The sequence below is a fragment of the Onychostruthus taczanowskii genome, unplaced genomic scaffold (assembly GCF_017590055.1).
Source record: "Onychostruthus taczanowskii isolate IOZ18803 unplaced genomic scaffold, ASM1759005v1 scaffold38, whole genome shotgun sequence".
Classification (NCBI taxonomy): Eukaryota; Metazoa; Chordata; class Aves; order Passeriformes; family Passeridae; genus Onychostruthus; species Onychostruthus taczanowskii.
The window spans coordinates 574,679-594,863 of NW_024501237.1; the positions used below are offsets into that span (position 1 = coordinate 574,679).

General features: G+C 42.8%; 1 protein-coding gene across 3 annotated transcripts in view; it reads left to right on the forward strand.

Annotated features, from left to right (window-relative positions):
• The window catches only part of TECRL (trans-2,3-enoyl-CoA reductase like), a 58,994-nt gene that overhangs the window by 14,668 nt on the left and 24,141 nt on the right, over positions 1-20,185 (forward strand). For 2 of the 3 annotated variants that reach the window (XM_041412072.1, XM_041412069.1), the window contains exons 3-4: positions 17,933-17,977; positions 19,298-19,401. In XM_041412072.1, coding sequence (XP_041268006.1) covers positions 17,933-17,977; positions 19,298-19,401 — 149 coding nt within the window. The remainder of the gene's footprint in view (positions 1-17,932; positions 17,978-19,297; positions 19,402-20,185) is intronic. The other variant, XM_041412070.1, reaches the window with a different exon arrangement.

Sequence of the window (20,185 nt, forward strand, 5' to 3'; positions counted from 1 at the left end):
GAGAACACTGGCACAGAGGTTTATGCCAATATAACTGTAATGAGGTTTTTAATGGATTTGGGCTAAAACGATGTGAGATTGTGCATAAGCATTTTAATGTCACCTGTTTGGATATTAAGAGGCATCTTACTCCTCAAGTACCCCCAGTGATGTAAGTGGAGCTGAGTATAAAGTAAGACAGTAAGCATAGAGCACAGCACAGTATACATCATGAACCAAACCTCTGTCTGTGCTGTGTGTTACAGCACATGGAAGGGCTGGCAAGTGCCTTCAATCCTTTTTAAATTCTCATTTTTTATGTCAATTCATCCCATTCCCAGGAGTACACCACATCAAGTGTCCTGTGTCCCTTCTTCTCAGTTCAGCTCATTGCTTTGATCTCTCTTTTCCAGTTCAGCCTGGATGTTGTTGTCTCATGAGGTTCCCCCCCTCCTCCTCCTTTCCCAGTTGCAAAGATCAAACCTTCACTTTTTTCTCTTTGTATAGTTAGTGGGATGACAGCTAATAGAATACAGTTCTCCTAGTCAAGGGCTGAGAAGGGGCTGAAGCTGATCTGTGGATGCCTTTGGTTAGCATGCTATTTTGTACTGGCTCATGCATTCATTTCTGTCATTCTGTGTGTGCCAGACTCACATGTTCCCCTATAATCTCTCATTAAAACACTCTCCTACGCACACCCCCTTGCAGTCTCCCTGTCTTCATACATTCTCCTTTGATCACCCATGCAATTAAGCTTTCTCCTCAGCTGGTATCTTGTCAGCCCTTCAGTGAGAGGAACCCCTGTGCAGCAATTTCACGAGAATCATCTCTGTCACTGATCAGGTTTTGCTCCCTGAGTCAAGAAAGGAGGAAAGAGACTGAATTATGAATTGCAGCACAAGCTGTTAATCATTAAAGTAGAAGAAATGGGATGCAAGTGACACTTGCCATCTTACTAATAAGTAGTTTCTAAGTTAGTAAAATATTAGTTTGGATGTGTGTTTATACAAAAGGCAGAATATGGATTTAGAAGTCCAGGAACAAATACTGAAAATACTCCTCAGCTCTCACTTCAGCAAAACTGTCTCTAGTGAAAGAAGAAAGTGATTTTTGTGGCTTTGAGTTCAGGAGGGCGGTCCCAGTTTTATCGCTGGAGATTCAGGGATCTTAGTGGAGAATAAGGATTTAAGACAAAGTGCTATTTTCATGGGAAATTCAAAGGCTTTGTCCAGATTGAAGCTGTTTTTAATCATCCCCTGGCTGCTGTAGCCACTGCCCATGGGAGGGATGGGCAGCACCAACTGGGGTCAACCCAGAACAGCAGATTCCCTGCTGCAGCCCCCTCCAGCCATCAGCTCCACAGGGGCTTTCTGTAACAGATGTTAGAGCCAGGCTGTCATGCTTAATAGCAAACATCACACCTGCCCACCATGGATCTGTCTAATCCTTTTTAAACCTATTTACAGTTCTGACCTCAGCAAAATCCTCTGGGAAGGAATTCCACAGTATCAGCATGTTGTGGACAAATGTCTACACTCCTATAGCTTGATGTTTTCTGCCTGAGACTGAGTGGCAGCTGAGTGTCAGGGTACCACTGGCCGCTGTGCTGAGCTGTCTGAGGCACGGGCCTCAATCAAAATGGTGCCGTGCATTAGGAGACTTTACCAGAATTTTCCTCATTCCTTTGGCTAGCTGGCAGAGATGGAACCAAGCCAAAAACTGAGTGTATAAGAAAGAAAGTCTCTTGACCCATTTTCTCAGTTGCTTATAATGAGTTAGCTATCTGGCACTTTCTTTATCTATACAGATTATGTTTTTGATGGAGAAAGAAATATCTTGCAGGCTAAACTTCCTGAGCTCTTGTCCTTGGCAATAACTTTTCACCTTTAATTTATTTTTATCTTTGCAAAATGTATTGGACTGCTGGGGGAGGAAATCTTACAGATAGAAAATGAAAAACTGTAATAATAATGCTAATTCAAGTATCACATAACTAAAATAAAATACTCCTAGAACACGTAATATATAATATAGTGGAGTCAGTGATCATTAAATGTTTTCAAGGTTACTGCATCAAAGTTGCTGAAAAAGCTCTTGAAAGAAGAGGAAGGACTGAAGGGAAATGGGGAAATAGGATCTCAGCAGTGCTGTAACAAACTGATAGAGGCACCCTGCTGCTCAAAGGGGACAGCACAACTGCAGCTACATTTTGAAGCCAGAAGGGTGAGCATAGGAAGGCCAGAAACTGCCCTCTAGGCAGAAGGAGCAGACAGGGAAGGGAGGAAGCCTGGTGATGTGTGGAAGGAAAAAGGGAAGTCCAAGAGGTAACTGAAAACATCATGTCAAAGGTCTGCAGGGGGAAATAAAAGGCTCAAGGAATAAGGAACAACTGAGCTAAAAGAAGTTAAATAGGGCATTTAAAATAACCAATATCAATGAAAGCAAATCATAAAGACAGGGATTGTCAGTAGATGGCACTCAAGAATAAACAGCATAATTCTGAACAATATGAAACTTTAGAACTCTGCTGTACCATCTTATAACTGCTCCTTACAGGTATTTATATAGTGATCCTGGGAGCCATGTTCCCTGGAATGCTGCTGAAATATTTTCTGTTGTTTTTCTCTAGAGAAAGGACAAGGAAAAAGTGTAAGTCCTTCTTCATGATGGGACCAGTCTCTCTTTCAGCCTCCTCCTTACAGTAGGGCAGTGTGTTAGGAGTCATCTGCCAGGTTTTACCTACTGCTGTCATCCTGCATGTGTCCCAGAAGCCACAGGAGAACCGGCAGCCCTGCAGATCCCATCACCCACTAGTGCTCAGCTCAGGCAGTGCTCAGCAGCTGCAAGGAGAGTGGCATCTCAAAATCAACAGGTCCTTGTTCACCCAGAACCCTGAAGCAGATCTTCAAGGGGAAGTCGAGCTGACAGGGTGAAGAGCAAGGAGGAGAATCTCTCACTACTTAAAAATCACAAGGCAGGCTTTGTGAGCACAGGTCGAGGCACAAGAAGTACTAAAAATAATTCTTTAGTGTAGGAAGTCCTCTTTCTTTCCTCCATTCTAAAAAGGCTGCTAAGGGTTTTCATGGCCTGAATGTGAAACTTTTCTGGTTTTCACGACACCTGAGCAGTCAGGTGCACCTAGAAGCAGGATTCCAATAGCAAGGGCACCAGAAATAACTGGTTTTTGCCAGGCTTGTGCTGACACACAAGAGCGAGATGCAGAGCTGTTGCTGGAAAGGATGACTGTACTGCATCACGTAATTCCCTTCTGGGGGCTGGCTGTGATGTTAAACTGCAAGGCTCAGAGAGGTGAGGAAGGATGCTGTGGGGATTAGTCATTAAGAGCAGTACCAGGGAGAGCGGTGACTGCTAAGTCAGTCCTTGCCTACCGGCTCTGTATAATCAGGACTGTCTGATAACACAGTCTTGCTGAGAACCTGCAGTTCCTCTGATTCCTCCACACTGTCTATTACAGCTGGATTTTCAGGTTGCGGAAAGTTAATGAAATCTGTCAATTTTGATGCCTGGAGAGACTCATGTGCCTGATGAATACATCTGCTGGGGACTCAGAGAACCTGAATTATGCTATTTATGGCTCAGCAAAGTTGACTTCATAGTCTTGGCCTGTCAATCAGCCATGTGTTTCACAAACCAAAGAGACCCAAATAAGTTATATCTAGGGCACAGAGCCTTCCAGAGGGATCTTTCTTCTGTCCTATATTAGGAGATCAGACTTTGAGAAAGCCAAAATATTTGAAAGAGGGCAATGATCTGATCCCACCACGAGTCGCCTTGAGCTGGACACAGTCCCTGGACAGAAAGGCAGCTATGAAGTCTATAGCTTTTATCAGATCTCAAACTCCTTCCTCCCTGATTGTGTCCTAAGTAGTTCACACTAGCCCAGAATCCATATATGAAGGAGTTTTCCAAAGGACAGACAATATCCTGGTGTGCAGTGTCTGATTGCAGAGCTCAGAGGCCCAGCATTACATCCTCAGTATGGATTCTCAGAGTACATTGGGTTGGCAGTCACATCCAGCTATTGTTTTCCATAAATTCTCCCCTCTCTGCATTCATAACAACTCAATTGGAAACCACACAATGAAGGCGAATCGCTGGGGATGGGCAGCTATTACAAATGGGCCCTAAGAAGTACGGTGATTTCATCAGTGTAAATTGCTCATTCATCTGTGTTGACTTTGTAAATGGAAATTACTAGATTAGGAGGAAACATGGTATTTATTTCATCCTATATTTATAATTTATTTTTCTTTTGTCTTAGTCACACAACAGAGATCAATAGGACGCCAGCTCCTGATGAATTTCAGTATCCCTCAAATCACACAATTCATAATTCTAAGATCTTTTTACTTCTCCATGCCTGTCAATGCAACCCAGTTTATTAGAAACTCCTTGAGTTTCTTGTTACTGCCACAGTGAGGTTTGTATCTTCTGAAATGCTTTACTTTTTGTTTCCCAGCTCTAAGCACAAAGTAAGCAACAGCTCCTGCCAGAAAATGCAAACTGGTTGCTACCCTCTTCCTTCCCAGCTCACAGTCAGAGATCTCATCCATGAGTAAATTGCTTCCTCCCTGTGCAGCACCATCAGAATTCTTGCCTCAGGATGGGGCTTTAGTCACAAAACCAGCCTGTCCAGTAGCTTCATTTCTATCCTGTGCAGGGAGAAGCATCAGCAGGATGACCTCCTCTCAGCTTATTTGTGTTATATCTGTGCAAATCTCTCTATACAAAATACAGGAGTCTGTCTGCTGATACAGATTCGTGTGCCCTGAATTGATGGCTTAGCTGTCAAAATAATTGAAGCCCTTCTGTGAAAGATGGGAATTTTTTTCACTCCTTTGCAACAGCCAGTCAGGAAATGAGAATGCCATCATTGACCTAACACTGTTAAAAGAAAGGAGAAGCCAAACTGAGTTAACCTCATGATTTTAATCTTCAGAGTGAATGAAGGTTTACCTTATACTCAGGAACCACACACCCCACACACCATTCTGTATTGGAATTATTGAAGAAATTTTTCTGGCCATGTTCCAAAAAGGACAGACAATGCAAGGAGCCCATGGCATACGCCCTCCAGAAGGTTCTGCGCACTTCACAGACACTATTGTGCATCCTGAGCTGTGGTCATAAGCCTCCCATTCAAGCCTGGCTCGTGTCTCTTGACACTGCTAAGGCCCAGATTTTGCATTTGGACATTTCTAGCTGGGCAGCTGAGATAACAAAGTCAGAGTGAGCACCAGGCATCTGCAGTTCACTTCTCTGCTAAGCACTTGAATCACATTATAAGTTGTGGAGAAAGAGATACTACAGCAGTCTGAAAAGCATCTGATCAGGTATCTATGATGTTTTGCTTTCTGAAATACATACACAGTTGCAAAAATATTTTATCATTGAATTTGGAAACCATGGTGGAGGTTTGGAGCACCAAGCTGATTTAGAAGTGGGACACAGGGAACTTTAAACATGACTTTCAGAGACAGATGTTTAAAGCATTCTGGTTTTCAAAAGACAATCATAAAAGCCAGAAGGTCCCCTGGGACTTTTGAAGTCTCCTGATTAACACTGAAATTAATGGGATGTTTAAGACTTGGGTCTTTAAGACTTGACCAATGGGAGTCATGCTATTGACAGGGGTGAGTTGTGTGCTAGACACTTTCTTCCTTTTAAGCTACATTTTCTCATCTATAAAATAAGAATAATTAACCTGCTTTTCATCCACCTTGGGATCTTTTGTCTCTTTTGGCTGTGATCCCATAAGAAACACTTGGGACAAAGAATGACTTAAATATATGTTTAATGACCTATTGAACCAGAGGGAGTAAGGTGTCTAAAACACAAAAGCCAAGATTCATTAAAGCCTTATAGAAATAAGATGACCTTCAGAAAACCAGCAATATTTAAATCAGCAATGGAAAAAGTGAATATCAACTAAAGAAGTTTAATGAAAATTCACATTATTTCTCTCTCTTTTTTTTTTTTTTTTTTGACAGCTGCTGCATCTGATGTTATTGCATTTCATTAGCAGGATTACAGATATCATTTCAGATGAGTAACATAATAAAAGAAAAGGCAGAAAATCTATTGAGATGTAGCTTGAAGCAGAACTGTCCCCCTCTGCTCTCTGGGATATTGTTCCCAGCTGAGATTTACAGGGCTCCAACAATGCATCACAAATGACATCCTATGTAAACAATTGGAGAACAAATGTGAGATGCTATTTAAATGCCTCATTAAGGAAAGGAAATTTCAGAGCTAGATTATTTGCTTTTCTTGATTTTACAGTAGATTTAATTGACAGATCTAGATGAAAAACATCCAAATTTGTTTACCAGAATTGCCTATTATTATTTACAGCGTGACTTATATTAGTGCCTATGGTGCAACTGAAAAATTACAGTAGGAGGCCCTATAGATGTAATCCAGGCCCCAGGAATATCCAGTCTTGAGGAATTAAAGCCTACTCAACTGTTAACAGAAGATGGCAAAGTAGTTTTGGCTTTAAAACTGCTCCTACATCAATATAAACTCAGATATTAATGTTTTTTGTCTGAAGAACAGACTCATTTCCAGCCTTAAACTGGGGTTCACCAGCAGACTCGTGGGCTTCATGTTCATTCAAGGAACTCAGGATGCTAAAAGTCCCAGTGGGCTTTCATCAGTGTGAAAAGAATCTCATGTCCACTAGTAAGACAGATATTTGTTGATTAAGGCAGGGTCAGGGTCACCTGAGGCTGTAGATATGCTCTGCATCTACATCAGGTTTTTCACAGGAGTCCCTGCACTTTTAAACACCTAATTTGGCGCATGGCTTTAGTGAAAGGTCCAACAGCTTCTTTTACAAAGTGCTGCTTGGAAGGCATGTGTATGAAATGTCCCAGGAAGTCTTGTGAAAGACAGCCAACAGGCCCTGGATAACAGGAGAGGAAGTGCATCTGTCTTGCCAGAGTGAGAGGAACCTGCCTCCTCGAAAAACCTGTGAGAACAAGAGAAATAAATGACAAGTCCTATGGTGCCATCTCTGCTAGACAGTCTAGAGAAGAGGCAGCAGCTTCAGCTTCTAAGGTCTGACTTTCCCCCAGGTCTTCTCTTCCTCATGGATTCCCTGGATGTGCTGTTTCAGCCCCTTGCCTCTGTGGGGCCAAGAGCTGTGATGTAACAAGCAGCTTCAATTCCAGGGGTAGGGTCAGGTGAGCACAAGAGCAAGTTCACAACTCCATATGGAAAACCTCACCCTGTGATAGTGGTTAGTTTTTAATTTGTTTAGACACAAGCCCTTGCTCATATTTGTAGCATATTTCTGTCTTTATTTTCTTATTTGTGCATGATGGGAAAAAGAAACCCTAAGAACAACTAAAATAAGAAAGCTTTCAAACAAAATTTGGTATTTGCAACTGTTTCAAGTTAATGAAAGCAATGCATCAAAGACAAGAAGGTGAACAAATGATTCACAGTAAAAATAATGTAGCAGAGTTTTAGTTCTTTCTAAATTGTCCCCTATTGCAATGATATTGAATATATTTGCTGTTGAAAATTACTCACCGCTGAAAAAAATGATGTTTGAGTTATACTGGAACAATGTATGTTGCTCTGGTTTAAATACATACTAGTAGAAGGCAATATTTTTTTTTTATGTTCTGCCATTAGACTACAAGTTCAGAGTGCACAAACAGTCTGGATGAGCTGTGTCTGTCACATTTACAGAGGGGAAGCAGCAGAGGTGCTCAAAGGCCACAAAGTGCTATATAGATTGGAATGAAACATCATCCCTCAGATATGAGAATGAAAACTCACCAAGCAGTATCACCACAATCAAGTACCTTATGGGCTGTGTCTGTAAAGCTGTGGAGAAGTACTTTGCTGATCAACTTTTAGGTTGGAAAAGGCCTCTGAGTTCATTGCACCCAACCTTTGACTGACACCACCCCGTCAACTCGACCACAGCACTGAGTGCCATGTTCTGCTGTTTCCTGAACACCTCCAGGGATGGTGACTCCACCACCTCCGTCCAATGTCTAGAACACTTTCCATCAAGAAATTCCTCCTGATGTCCATCCTGAACCTCTCCTGGCTCAGCTTGAGGACATGTCCTCTCATCCTGACACTGGCTGCCTGACCCCCACCTTCCTACCACCTCCTTCAGGGAGTTGTAGAGAGCGATAAGGTCCCCTCAAGCTTCATAGCAGTACTTCTGGGGCACAAAAGCCTTTCCACAATCTAAATAAAGTGGTGGGATGGGGGAATTAAGCCAGTTCTAATAAGCTTCTCCCAGGAAGGACACGGGAACATAACAGCCTCTGGCTCCCATGCTAGTGTCTGATCAGCTGCCAGAGCAGGGCAGATCTCTGCTGCCTTTTTCTCACTGCTCCTGGAGAAATTACAGTTTAGCCCTGTTCTTAGTGGGGATTAATTTTCAGTGTGGTGAATTTATGGGAAGTTAATTTGTTCTCAGGACGAAATTGTGTCAGTTCAAATGTGCTTGGTTAATTGTTGATGGCATTGGTGTGGCCATTAGATACAAAACCCACATTGCTTTGGGGGTCAGTAAGGGAAAGCATCCTGATTAGCTTAGTGGCAGGAGAGAGCAATATCCCCTGGACAGTCAATATTGAAAGAAAATTATACTTAATTAGCATACTTTATTAGCTAATTGACTGTGGAATGCTTTTAAAGAAACAGCTAGAGCCTGGGGTTGGATTCTTCCAGTACCTCAGCAGGGAAGGCACAAAATGGTCTTTCCTGTATCAGCTGTGATTGCTGGACCACTGTGTACTTTCTGATGCTGGAATATAACACCAGCAAGGCCCCAGTCCTGCTGTAACCTTTGCTGGCACCGGAGTGCATTCAGGCAGCGTGCAAACAGCACTGGCTTGAAACACTGACCTCACCAGTTCCCTGCTATCTGTCCCTCTTGCAGCCCTGTGGAGAGCTGCTACCTAAATGTACTCAGCAGCCGTGCTGATTGCAGCAGTAGCCACACCAGAGCTTTCTGCAGCGAGGGAGCAGTGCCCTGTGATATCAGTGTCCTGAAGCACAGCATATCTATGACACTGCAAGGCACAGCACTGTTTGTTCCCTCAGAATCTGGCACGGGATGAGTGTGAACAAAGGTTTCAAAAGGAACATTTTAAAACAGGCCTTAATAGCTTACTGCCTGTGTTTCCTGAGACCACGAGGTTGGACAGATACCTGTGTTTAAATGCTCTGCTTTGCTGCCAGTGAAAACCTTGTCAGGGCCGGCAACTCCACACCAGCAGAGATAGTTGAGCATTTATGGGTTAAGATAGACAGCAAGTGATTCCATAAACCATCAAATATTAAGCTGTGTTTTTAGAAATCCCATGCAAAATTATGGACAAGAAGATAGAAAAGGAAGGATCTTTTTCAGCCCTGAATCACATACTTAGTTTGGCAGATGTGTGTTAATGTGCAATTTCTCAGGTTTGTGTTGCCCCTCGTGTGAAGGCTTCACTGATAGTGCTTATATTTAGGAAGATTCCTGCTCAAGTTCTCGCAGTTCCTGGTACCTGAACAATTATCTTTGTTACCCTTTCCAGACTTGTGGAGATGGGAGACTGAAAGGCAGAGATAACTACCAGAATACAGATCCTCACTTGGCATAAATTACTCATCTCTCTTTTAATTTGGGCTGGCTTTTCAGAGCCAGAACACGACTGTCTGCGCACACGAAGCAATGCCAGCGCTGTTACAGTGCACAGGTGACAGACACAGCCTCCCTGGGAAGCCCTGGCCCAAAGACTGCCCAAATCCATCAGGCAGAGCCCAGCTGCACCCCCTGCCACCCTGCAGAGTGTGGCTGTGCCCCGGTGAGGGCAGGGCGAGGGCCAGCCCTGCAGTGGCACTGCCCCGTGGGGGTCACGCTGCTGTCCCTGCGCAGCACGACGTGCTCAGCACCTCCTCACCCCCCTGCACTGATGAAGGGCAGTCCCCCTCGGGAAAATTCCTTCCAGCTCCAGGCTTGTCAGAGCACCTATTTTCTTGTTTCTTTGTATTCTGGTCTGTGGCTGTTATTAATGAAATAGAAGGTGAGCCTCGTTCACTTTGCCTTCCTTTGCCCACGCACATTAATTTAAATGCAAATTCACTCAGAAAGATCAAAATTAATTATGCTTTCTGCAGCAGGCTACATGGAAAATGGAAATGCACAGGGCTGGCTTTTCCCTTTTCTCCTTGATTTTTTGGAAGTGCAAAGGAAAAACAATGTCGAAAAATATTAACATATGCATCTAAATGATGCATGCTTGTTTTTTTTTTTTTCTGATGTTTTTTGCTTCTCTGAAATCCCACAGTTGCTTTCATTTGCAGACTGTATCAGAAGGAATATTGAAAGGTTAATCTCTCAGTGACATAAATTGACATCCAAATGACAAATAATATTTTGTTTTCCACTAATAAGAATCAATCTCCTTTAAGAAAAACTATGCTGACTCTTAAGAAATTTGTCCATTATTGCCTGATCAGAATATAGCTGAAGTATGAGACTTAAATTTTTTTTTCAGTGGAGGAAAAAAAAGGCATAGGGAGAGTTTTCTGTTCCTCAGCAAGTTCAGGCATTTATGTAAGTTCCTTAAATTAAAATGCACTCAAGTAAATTTGTGACTCAAGGCTCAATGCAGAGTCCCACAGGCTGAAGCTTCACATCTGGGCACAGTCACAGCAGCTGAACTGCTCCCAGGAACCAACATATGGACGGGGCTATCCTTTTTTTGCCAGATCCCGGAAAAAAAAAAAGCCAAAATTCTGACAGTGTTTTTTTTTTTTTTTTTTAAGGGGAATGGGTGCAGGAATTATGTGCATTGTGCTATAGAGACATTAGGTATGCTCTGAGAAACCTGCTGGACCAGTCTCTGTGAAGCTTCAGTGGAGCTGCCAGGGTGACTATTACATGATCTTATGCAGGAAAAATAGGTGGTCAAAGATTTTAAACACTTGAGGCCAATGGGAATAATGAAATGAACAGGTAAACCAGAAGCATTTAGCCAGATGCTCAGTCAGGCTGGAGTTTACTTTCTTGGCAGTCTGTGGGAAGTGCATGCTGTCCTGCCTCTGGGCCTGACCCTGTCCTTAACACTGCTGCTCTTGGCCAGCGTGTCTGGAGACATCAGTTCAGCCAGTTCACTGCCTGCTCTCCCTCAGCCAGCACTGTGGTTGTAGCTTGATGAATTCATGTATTGCAAGAACCAGAGGAAAGAAATGGATGCTTATGATCAAATAGCTAATTTTTCAAATTCCACATGCAATTAAGAAAGTGCCTTTTTGTGTCCCCATAGCAACTAGAGTTCAAGGTGTCTTTGTAAAACACATGGCCAAAGATCTTCCCTGGAAAGCTTACAAATGAAACAAATCAGAGAGAATATTCGGAGAAAAAAGCTGACAAAGAAAAGGGATTTATCCCCAGCTATGGAGCCATTAAAAACAACATCCATTTCAGGGGTTGAAATTGAATCTCACTCTGCTGAGATTTTACTGAACACTGGATCTACTCTTTCTACTTATTTCCCATAAAAACATGGATCTAGCTCAAGATCTGGTCCTGCTCTTTAAATATGCTGATGCACCCTCTCAAAGGTCCTTCTACCAGGAAAACAGCCTAGCTGAATGATCCTGGATCCAGAAAGTGCCCTACCAGGGTCAGCCCTGTGCCCTAAAGACTTAGCAAGAGGTGGAAGCAGCACACACTTGGTAGCCTGACCCTTGTGAGCCCTGCTGGGCTCAGGAGCTCAGTCTGGTGTCAGCTGAGCGGTACCTGGAGGGAGCTGGCCAGAGCTGGTCTCTGCACTGGCCCTGGAAAATAGACCCAGGTGACTGTGCTGGCACTTAGCGTGTCAAAACATCTCTTGGCCTGCAGCCAAAGAGGGCCTTTTGAGAGGGGCCATGTGAAGAGATGCTGTGGCCCTGCTTGCCCCAGGCTTGCTGCTGAGAGCTGCAATCCTTCAAGTGGGCTGGTTGTTCAGATTGCTGCTCTCAGCAGCTGCCATTTATTACAGTGAGGCAAGCACAGTAAGTAATCACTTCAGATACTTTCTCTCTTGATCTTGTGGCCGAGCTTAGTTTTACTGTGGTTTCTTTGGTGTGCTTTGCTTTCTGCCATCATGCTCAGGAATCACTCGAGTGCAATGTTAGCACAATAAATCACACGGCCTTTTTTTTTTCCAAATAAAAGCAGAAAGCAATAGCTTCGAGTCATTTCAGCATCCTGTTTTTCCTGCTGTCAGCTCAGTGAAGCAGAAGTAGGCAAACTTCAGCCCTGCAAAGGCTGTGGTTTCTAGCATGGTGATGTCTTTATCCTTGTTTTCTCAGAAGTGTTCCTGGGAACACTCAGACAAGGCAGCTGCAGCCAAGGGAGACAACAGCATGGCCACTGTCTAAGGTCACAGACAAGGGACAGCTGTATTTGATCAGTGTTTATTGTCAAGGAAAGACCTCAGCAAGTTTTAGGACAATCTTACTGTCTCTACAAATTATGCACAAAGCCAGCACACCCACGCATACTAAAATATGAATCTTTCCTAGCAAACTCTTCTTATTGCTACATGGGCACCAAAACTGCCATCTGGTTAAGGTGGTGGGGTGTATCTCAGCCATGCTCAGCTCACAGGAGCAGGTGCTGTTACACTTCTCAGCTCACGTGCAACATTTTTGTGATCAGAAAAGGGAGGTTGGTGCCGCCGTGGTTCCTTGGAATTTCCACTATTTCTGCAAATTTAAGCAACATGCTGCTGATGATTGATTATAGTAATTTTGTTGTTCATATCACCCTATTCATATCACAGCAGGTATTGTTTGTAATTATTAAGGCTATTTGTTATTAGAGATGCATGGGTGGTGAAATACAATGAGAAGCAAACAATTTAACTGGTAATAAAATTAGCTGATGATGGAAAGTCAATCTGCTAATTATCTCCAAATTGTGTCTGTCAGTTGTGTTTTGCATTTCTTAGACTCCTCTCTCCCCAGTAGAATAGCTTTTGCAGGTCTGCATTCTGAGCAACACACTGAATTCCTCAGCAAGGGAGTTCTTCATCATGTTACCTTTGCTCTCATACAGGCTCACATAACTTCATAAATACTTTGTGACAAATGGGCATTTGTTTGTGCAATTTACTGCACAGCAGACAGGACACTAATTTTTTTGTATAAGATTCTTTATGAAACTTAATAAAAATTAGGTCAATTCCTTCAATTTCACAAGTATTGGAAAATACAAAGTACTTTGATTTCTTAGCTGTTAAATTTTCAAAACATTTTGTGACATTTAAGTGGTGGAGCACACATTAAGGTCAGCTTGAGTCATGTGGATAGAATACCCTTGGACAGTGTCAAAGCTGCATAGGGGCTTTTCTTGCTGTCCTTGCTTCCTAGGATTGTCTGATTAGCTGATTCATTTTCTGGGATTCTAGTATACAGACAGTGAAAAAACCTCACCATGTGGGCAGCAGGACCAGAGGAATTTGGTTTTCTGTGCATTTTTGTGCAGTGGTATTTGCAGCTGGGCATGGCACTGAGGCTGTCATTTTAGCTGGTATTTGTATGGTTGTTTGACAGCACTTCATCTCCTTTTTATAGCCAGTATTAATAGGTAATTCCATAGCTGGCTATGGGAAAATTAAAGGTGGCCGTCAGTTTTTATGTGTCCTGTCAGTTTGCTTGTATTTTTAATTTCTCTTTTAAATATGTACAGATACAACAAATAACCCACACAAATTTAAATATTTTTCATCAGATACCTTTTATAAAAGACATTATTAAAGGTAAACATTGGGTTGCTTTCCAAGCAAATACCATCCTGTTTGGAAAAATTACCATGCCTTAAACATCTTAGAATTAAAATATTTTAAGTTTTTTTTAAAAAATAAATATATGGATTTTTTTTTTAACGCAAAGTTGGAACAAATTCCTGATAGAGAAGATGGAATATGGTCAAAGACTTAAGACCTGTCATAATTGCTTACACTTCCAGACTAATGGAAGCCTGTATACATAGATATAACTTTCCCTGATTCATACCAGAATTGTACCACACAGAATGTGTGTTATGTTTATGTCTTTAATAACTCACAGAACTGTAGAACAGTTTGGGTTGAAATGGACAATCAGAGATCATCTAGTCCAGCCCCTCTGGCATGGTCAGGGACATCCTCAGCTAAATCAAGTTGCACGGTAAAGAAGAGTGAAATTGATGTCACTTAAATTCAAGGAGTTTGTGAATGACTTTTCAGCTGAGGAATGGGCAAAGGTTTGAGGTGCCAACCTGCCTGCAGGTTGGGGGGTGACCATATTGGGGTCTGAGGCAAACAACCTTCCAGAGGAGGAGAAGTCAACAGAGTAGAAGTAATCAAAGAGAGATGAAAAACTAGAGACATTTCAACAGCTGCCCAATGATGCTGCAAAGAGAGGAGCCAAAGCTGTTTTACATAAATTATAGAAATGCAATAGATGTGGAGGAACCACAATACTGACTAAACATTAGAGGATGTAATATTGGTTAAACAGACCTGTGGTTTGAACAACCATGGCCACTCTTACTCTCTGGACAGTCTATGGCTGCTTCTCCAAGTCAAAGCCAGTCTGGGATATAAGCGAACTGAAGTGTTATTTTTACAACTTTGTTCCAAGTGTGAAATACACATCCAAACCCATAAACCTTGCATAAGGGAGCTGAACAGCTCTGCTAACCACAAGGATTATACAAAGACTGTGACCTGCTGTGACTGAGCTCTGATGCACCGTTGCAATGTCAGAAAGTAAATATTAATATATGCCTGATCTTAGATACAACAGGAGTCACAAGATAAGCTTCTGTCACCCGTGGTCTTGGATTGCCATTAATTTCTGCAGGAGGCAGCAATGGAAAACATTAATAAGAAAAAAACGGGAATTATACGCTGCTAAAACGCCCCACAAAACAACCCTGCAAAAGAGAAACCCTTCAGCTTTAGATTGGAAGCAAGGGGAGCTCTGCCAGGTGTGGGAGCACAGAGAAGCCCTCAAGTGCTGCCCACAGCTGCAGCTGTGCCTCTGCCCTGAGTGAGTGCGTGTGTTTACCCTGTCTGGGAGCAGGACTCTCCACATGCACGCCTGAACTCCTGCTGATGCCAGGTGAAGCTACTCTGCCAGATAACCCTGGCTCTGGATATCCAAGAGAGCCATCAACCCTTCATTCTGACAGGCGTTAGCAAGAATTAATACAAGTGATAATTAGTCCCTCAGTTTGGCTTCTTTTCTGTATTTAAAGAAAAAAAAAGAGCTTTCCTGCTACAGGAATGAGAGGAATGTGTGTCTGCCATAGGCAGGCTGGATTGGAATAGCTTCCCACACTGCCAAATAGAAATCCAGAGCTGTTCTAGTGAGATTTTTGGGGGCTTCCTGTGGGAAATAGTCATAGGAGGAAGGCAAATAAATGGTGACAGGTGGGGCCAGGTCTCTTTGTCTGACTGTTACCAAGTGGTGAGCAGGACGCCCAGGAATGTATGAGATTTCCTACCTGAAAGGAGCCTTATCAAGCTCGGAGAGCAGACTCCTTGTGGGGTCACACTTTTCCCCAGAAAGCAATGCTGGTTTCTGCAGGACCCTGGACAGCTAAGGAACAGCCTTGCTAAAATCTGCTGACAGTAAAGACTGAAAGTGGGGAGCTTTGGTGATCTCACTCGAACCAACATAGAATTGTGTTTGGACACTGTCCCCCACTCCATTTAGCATTTCCACTTGACATTAGCTAGTGGCCCCCTACCAAGAGTAAGAGCAGGGAAGGAACAGGCAATTCCAGGTCCTTCCAGAAGAATACACGCAGCTTTCCAAGCACGGCCTGGAAACCAGAGGTGCACTGATGTAATAACAAGGTCACTGCAGAGGAGCAGCAGCAAAGGCACACTTCCATCTCTCTAAATCTTTGAGTATGTATGAACATAATGGTGTACTGAGGCTAAAGGACTGGAAATGTGGGATGACGTGCTTAAATGCACAACCTCTGTTTGCCCTTGTGAAGATTATGATCCATACCTAAAAGAGCATTGCCACAGGATCGGGTAAATTGACTTTTATTGAAACATACTGTAATATGAAGGGGGGAGCTGGGGGGAAGAGTCCAATTTAACACAAATACATTGCATTTCAGGCTCCCAAATAACTATTGATATCTGATGTCCTGGAGCAAATCATATCTTCCTTGACAAGTCAGACAACTGCTCCTTCTCTATCTTCCCTTTGTTATCTTTAATAACCATGGATTGTTGTGGTACCTTGAAAAAAATGTTTGCAACTTACTTGATGGATGTCTCACCTTCTGCTATTAGCCCTGGTTCATGGGTTCATCTAATGCCTGTTCTTGCCTACAAAAGTCAGATCAAGTGCTTTTGAAATGAGTGTGCTGAGTGTCACTGCACAGTGCACACTGTGTATAGCTCCTTCCCCTCCAGCTGGCAGCTGGTGGAGTGAACAAGCTCTCCTCATCACCCTGAAATATGTTAGGTAGAAACAACCTCCAGAGCTCATCTCCAGATCCAGGTTTCTGCTCAGAACAGGGCCAGTTTTAAAGCCCTATAAGACTGTTCAAGGTCATCCCCAGACAAAGCCTGACTATGTCCAGGGAAGGAGATCCCACAGCTTCTTGTGACAAATGTTTCCACGTTTGATCACAGTCACTGCAAACAATTTTTTCCATTTAGAGGTAGGGGAATATTTTTATCTTAAAAATACAAGATCACTAAGAGTAGTAAGATACATCTAAAAAAAAAATCTGAGCAATTTCACATAGGCTTTGAATTGAAAAGTCAAAGCAAATCTCCTTCAGGCTATCAACTGTCCTAAGGTGTGTCAAAGGAAATAAAGATAAATGGGGTAGAAATGGCTGGAGGTGGTGATATTACTGCAGGTTCCTCACTTTTCTCTGACAATCTTTGCTTCCCCCAAATGTCAGTCAACACCATGGACTATGGAAGTTCTCACCACGTTGCTTCAGCTGAGCCCAGAAATGTGCTCAGCCCAAAAAACCTTCAACAGAAAACCACAGCGTGCATGTGGGTTAAGCAAAGTTACTTGTCCTTGTGATGCAAATGAGGAGTGTTTTTGTTGTCCATTCAGCAGCACAGCTGTAGAAGCACAGCCTTCTGCACAGAGGAACTAAAGAGGTGGCCAAGTTAATAACTTGAACAGCCATGATCCCCTCTGCAGTGTGCTGGTGGCAATTCCCTGCTCACTCTGACACCAAGGGAAACAAATGCAGCTGGAGATCCATACCTGTTTGACCAACCTGACAGGTCTCTGTTCCAAATCACCAAAGGGAATCCAATAACAGCAGCCAACTGCTATTGTGCATTTTGGAATGACTTTTAAACTACAGCATTTAATAATCTACTTCTAGGAAACATGCTCAAATTGAGGGTATCAAGGAAGTCATAAGTCACCCAGTATTAGCTATCCATGTGCTTTTACTTTCTGTGCCTCTATTTCCCTGATTAATCTGTGGCTGAGTGCTGATACAAGCTGCACATCCCTAGTGAGGTTTTACATTCCCAAATGGGAAACACAAAGTCCTGGACCAGATTCTAGCACAGGCGTATTTTTAGAAGGAAGGGTGAGGCTGATACATTTAGTACTGAGTTTTGGCAAATACAGTAATAAACAGTATCCTCTCTATATTTCCCAGTGTTGCACACACAAGCTGTGCTGATGGAGCATTCAGCATTGAGACTGGCCCTTCCAGCACTGAAATGGGAGAAGAGATTTATGCTCTAATGTGTGTATTGCGTACTCCTCCCAGCTCTCTTGTGTACTCCTTGTATAGATAAGACCAAAAGAAATATTTTTTATTCCATCTCACTTTTGTAGCTATCAGCTGAAAAAAACCACCCCAAACCTAACAGAAATTTAGCTTTTCTATCATGAAATTAACAGCCATGCTTTGTGATTGGAACAGGTCCCCAGTGGTACCCATCCCGTGTTGGCCTGCAACTAGAACGCAGTGAGTATTCATATGGCTGAATACATGCACCTAATGTATTGCTAATTACTAATCCACCTAATGTATTACTAATTACTAATCCACCTAATCCTCTGGCAGATTCTCCTCCTCACAGCATTGCTCTCTCTATATGTGTTATTGGGTGAACTGTCGGTACATTCTCGTCAACTGACATCAATTATTACCATACTAATTTTTCTCATTAATAAAGGAACCTAATGGCTTTCATAACGACTGAGTGAAATGTTCCAGAACACAGTGTATGATCACACCATGAAGACAAGGCAGTTTTAAGCCCATTCACTCCCTTTCTTCCCTCACTGCATTTCCTGTTTTAATATTTGCTCACTGCCTCACCAGAAGATGCAGCTGGCTGACAGAGGCAGCCCCTGTGTCAGTCCACAAGTTCTTGGTGGACAGGGCAGTGGAAAATAAAGCTGCCAGGGGGTGTTTGGTGTTTGGTCTGGGGATGTGTAGAATTGCAAAGCCATAGAAAATGAGGCTGATGGGTGCTAAATTCCACCAGCACCTGATGGAATTTAGCATCCTCACTGATGTAAACAGTCAACAAACTTATATTGAAAGGGAGACCATACATAAAGAAAAGAGCAAAGAGGTGTTGCAGCCATAGCAACATCCTGTGCCAATGGCTGTTGGACTTTTCCAATAGCCAGCTCACTTCATATATTAAAAAAAAAAGAAAACCAAATATTGTTATTTCATGTGTCTGCCTGCACACTCTAGATCCATTAGGATGGAAGCAGATGCCTCAGAACATGAAAACAGTAATGTAATGCTCAGATACACATGGTCTGCCTAGGTCAGACAGCTAGCAAAGAATTCTTGGATTGTGAGCCTTTGCCCAAGAAGTTGCATTCATCATCAGGCACTGCCTGACATAAAACAGCCTGAGAATGCAAATGCTTCAGCAAAATATGTCAGTGAGGGAAAGGCTGTGTAACACAGACTTTGCCATCAGTCCAGCTAGCCAGAGCAAGAGGTGCTCTGTGGAGCTGTGTGTGTGATGGCAGGGCCTGTCTCTCATGGGGCACATTAACAGAGCCGGCAGAGGACAACTGTCACACGTTGCTGCCGGCTGTCACAGCAGCCTCATGCTTTCGTTAAAATGGGAAAGGAATAACTCTCATGGAAGAGCTCTGGGTTGCTAACCTGGAGAATAAGTACCAAGTCACCAAAGTAAATCAGAATCCAAGCTGGACCTACATCTGGAGCACCAGCAGGGCAGCCTCAGCACTGTGCTGTGCCCCCGAGAGGGTTCTGCTGCTCACGCCATCTCCTCTTCCATTTTTGTCATTGCAGATGGGCCCTTTTTGAAGGATTCCATCAGCATCCAAAGCCTTGCCGTCTCCTCCATCATTACACTGTATTTTACAGACCTGGGTCAGCAGGTTGGTTGGACCACAGTAAGTATGTCCTTGTAACAGTCAGCATGATACATCTTAATGGGCCATATGTTTTGGCATCAAATTGCTTCAACTTCCTCAGCCTGTGCTTCCTTATGTAAAATGGTGTAATTAGATTATCAGCACTCAAAACAGAATTAAATGGAGAGTGAGCCAAGTTATCAATATGCTAACTCTGACTTCCAATTAAAGATTAGAAGGGGAACATAAAAATATTGCCTGAGGAAAAAAACCCAATTTTAAAAAACAGTTTTAGCTTATCTTGGGCTCATATGCCTGTGCAGAACTGTAGCCAAATACATTAATTTTCTGAAAGACTCCTTAGCTTTGAAAGTGGAAGCATGTTATAAAGAAAAAATGGATCTCTAGTAATCCTGTTACTAATGCAGGAAAATAATTGGATAGAAATACCTTACTCTTTGTTCAAGCAAAGAACAATTCTGACAGAGGCCAAGGATTCCCGGCAGAAGATGTCCAGCCAGGCCCAAAACTTTTGAATCTCCTTGTAAAACAAAAGCATTTTCCATGACAATAGTACCTGTCTTATGACGTATGTAGACCTGGTTTGACCATAGTTATTTTCCTATAAGCAGCTGCTGGAAGGTCAGGGTGCTGACAGAGAGGCAGCACATTCCACTCAGATGGGATATAGGGAACTCTAAGCCCTACAGGCTCCTTTGGGAAAGTGAGAAGTGAATAAATCCTTTCATAGCCCAAAGACAGAAGACAGTAGAAGGATTTGAAAGGACAGTGAATGAATGGGAGAAGCGACCTTTCCAATGTC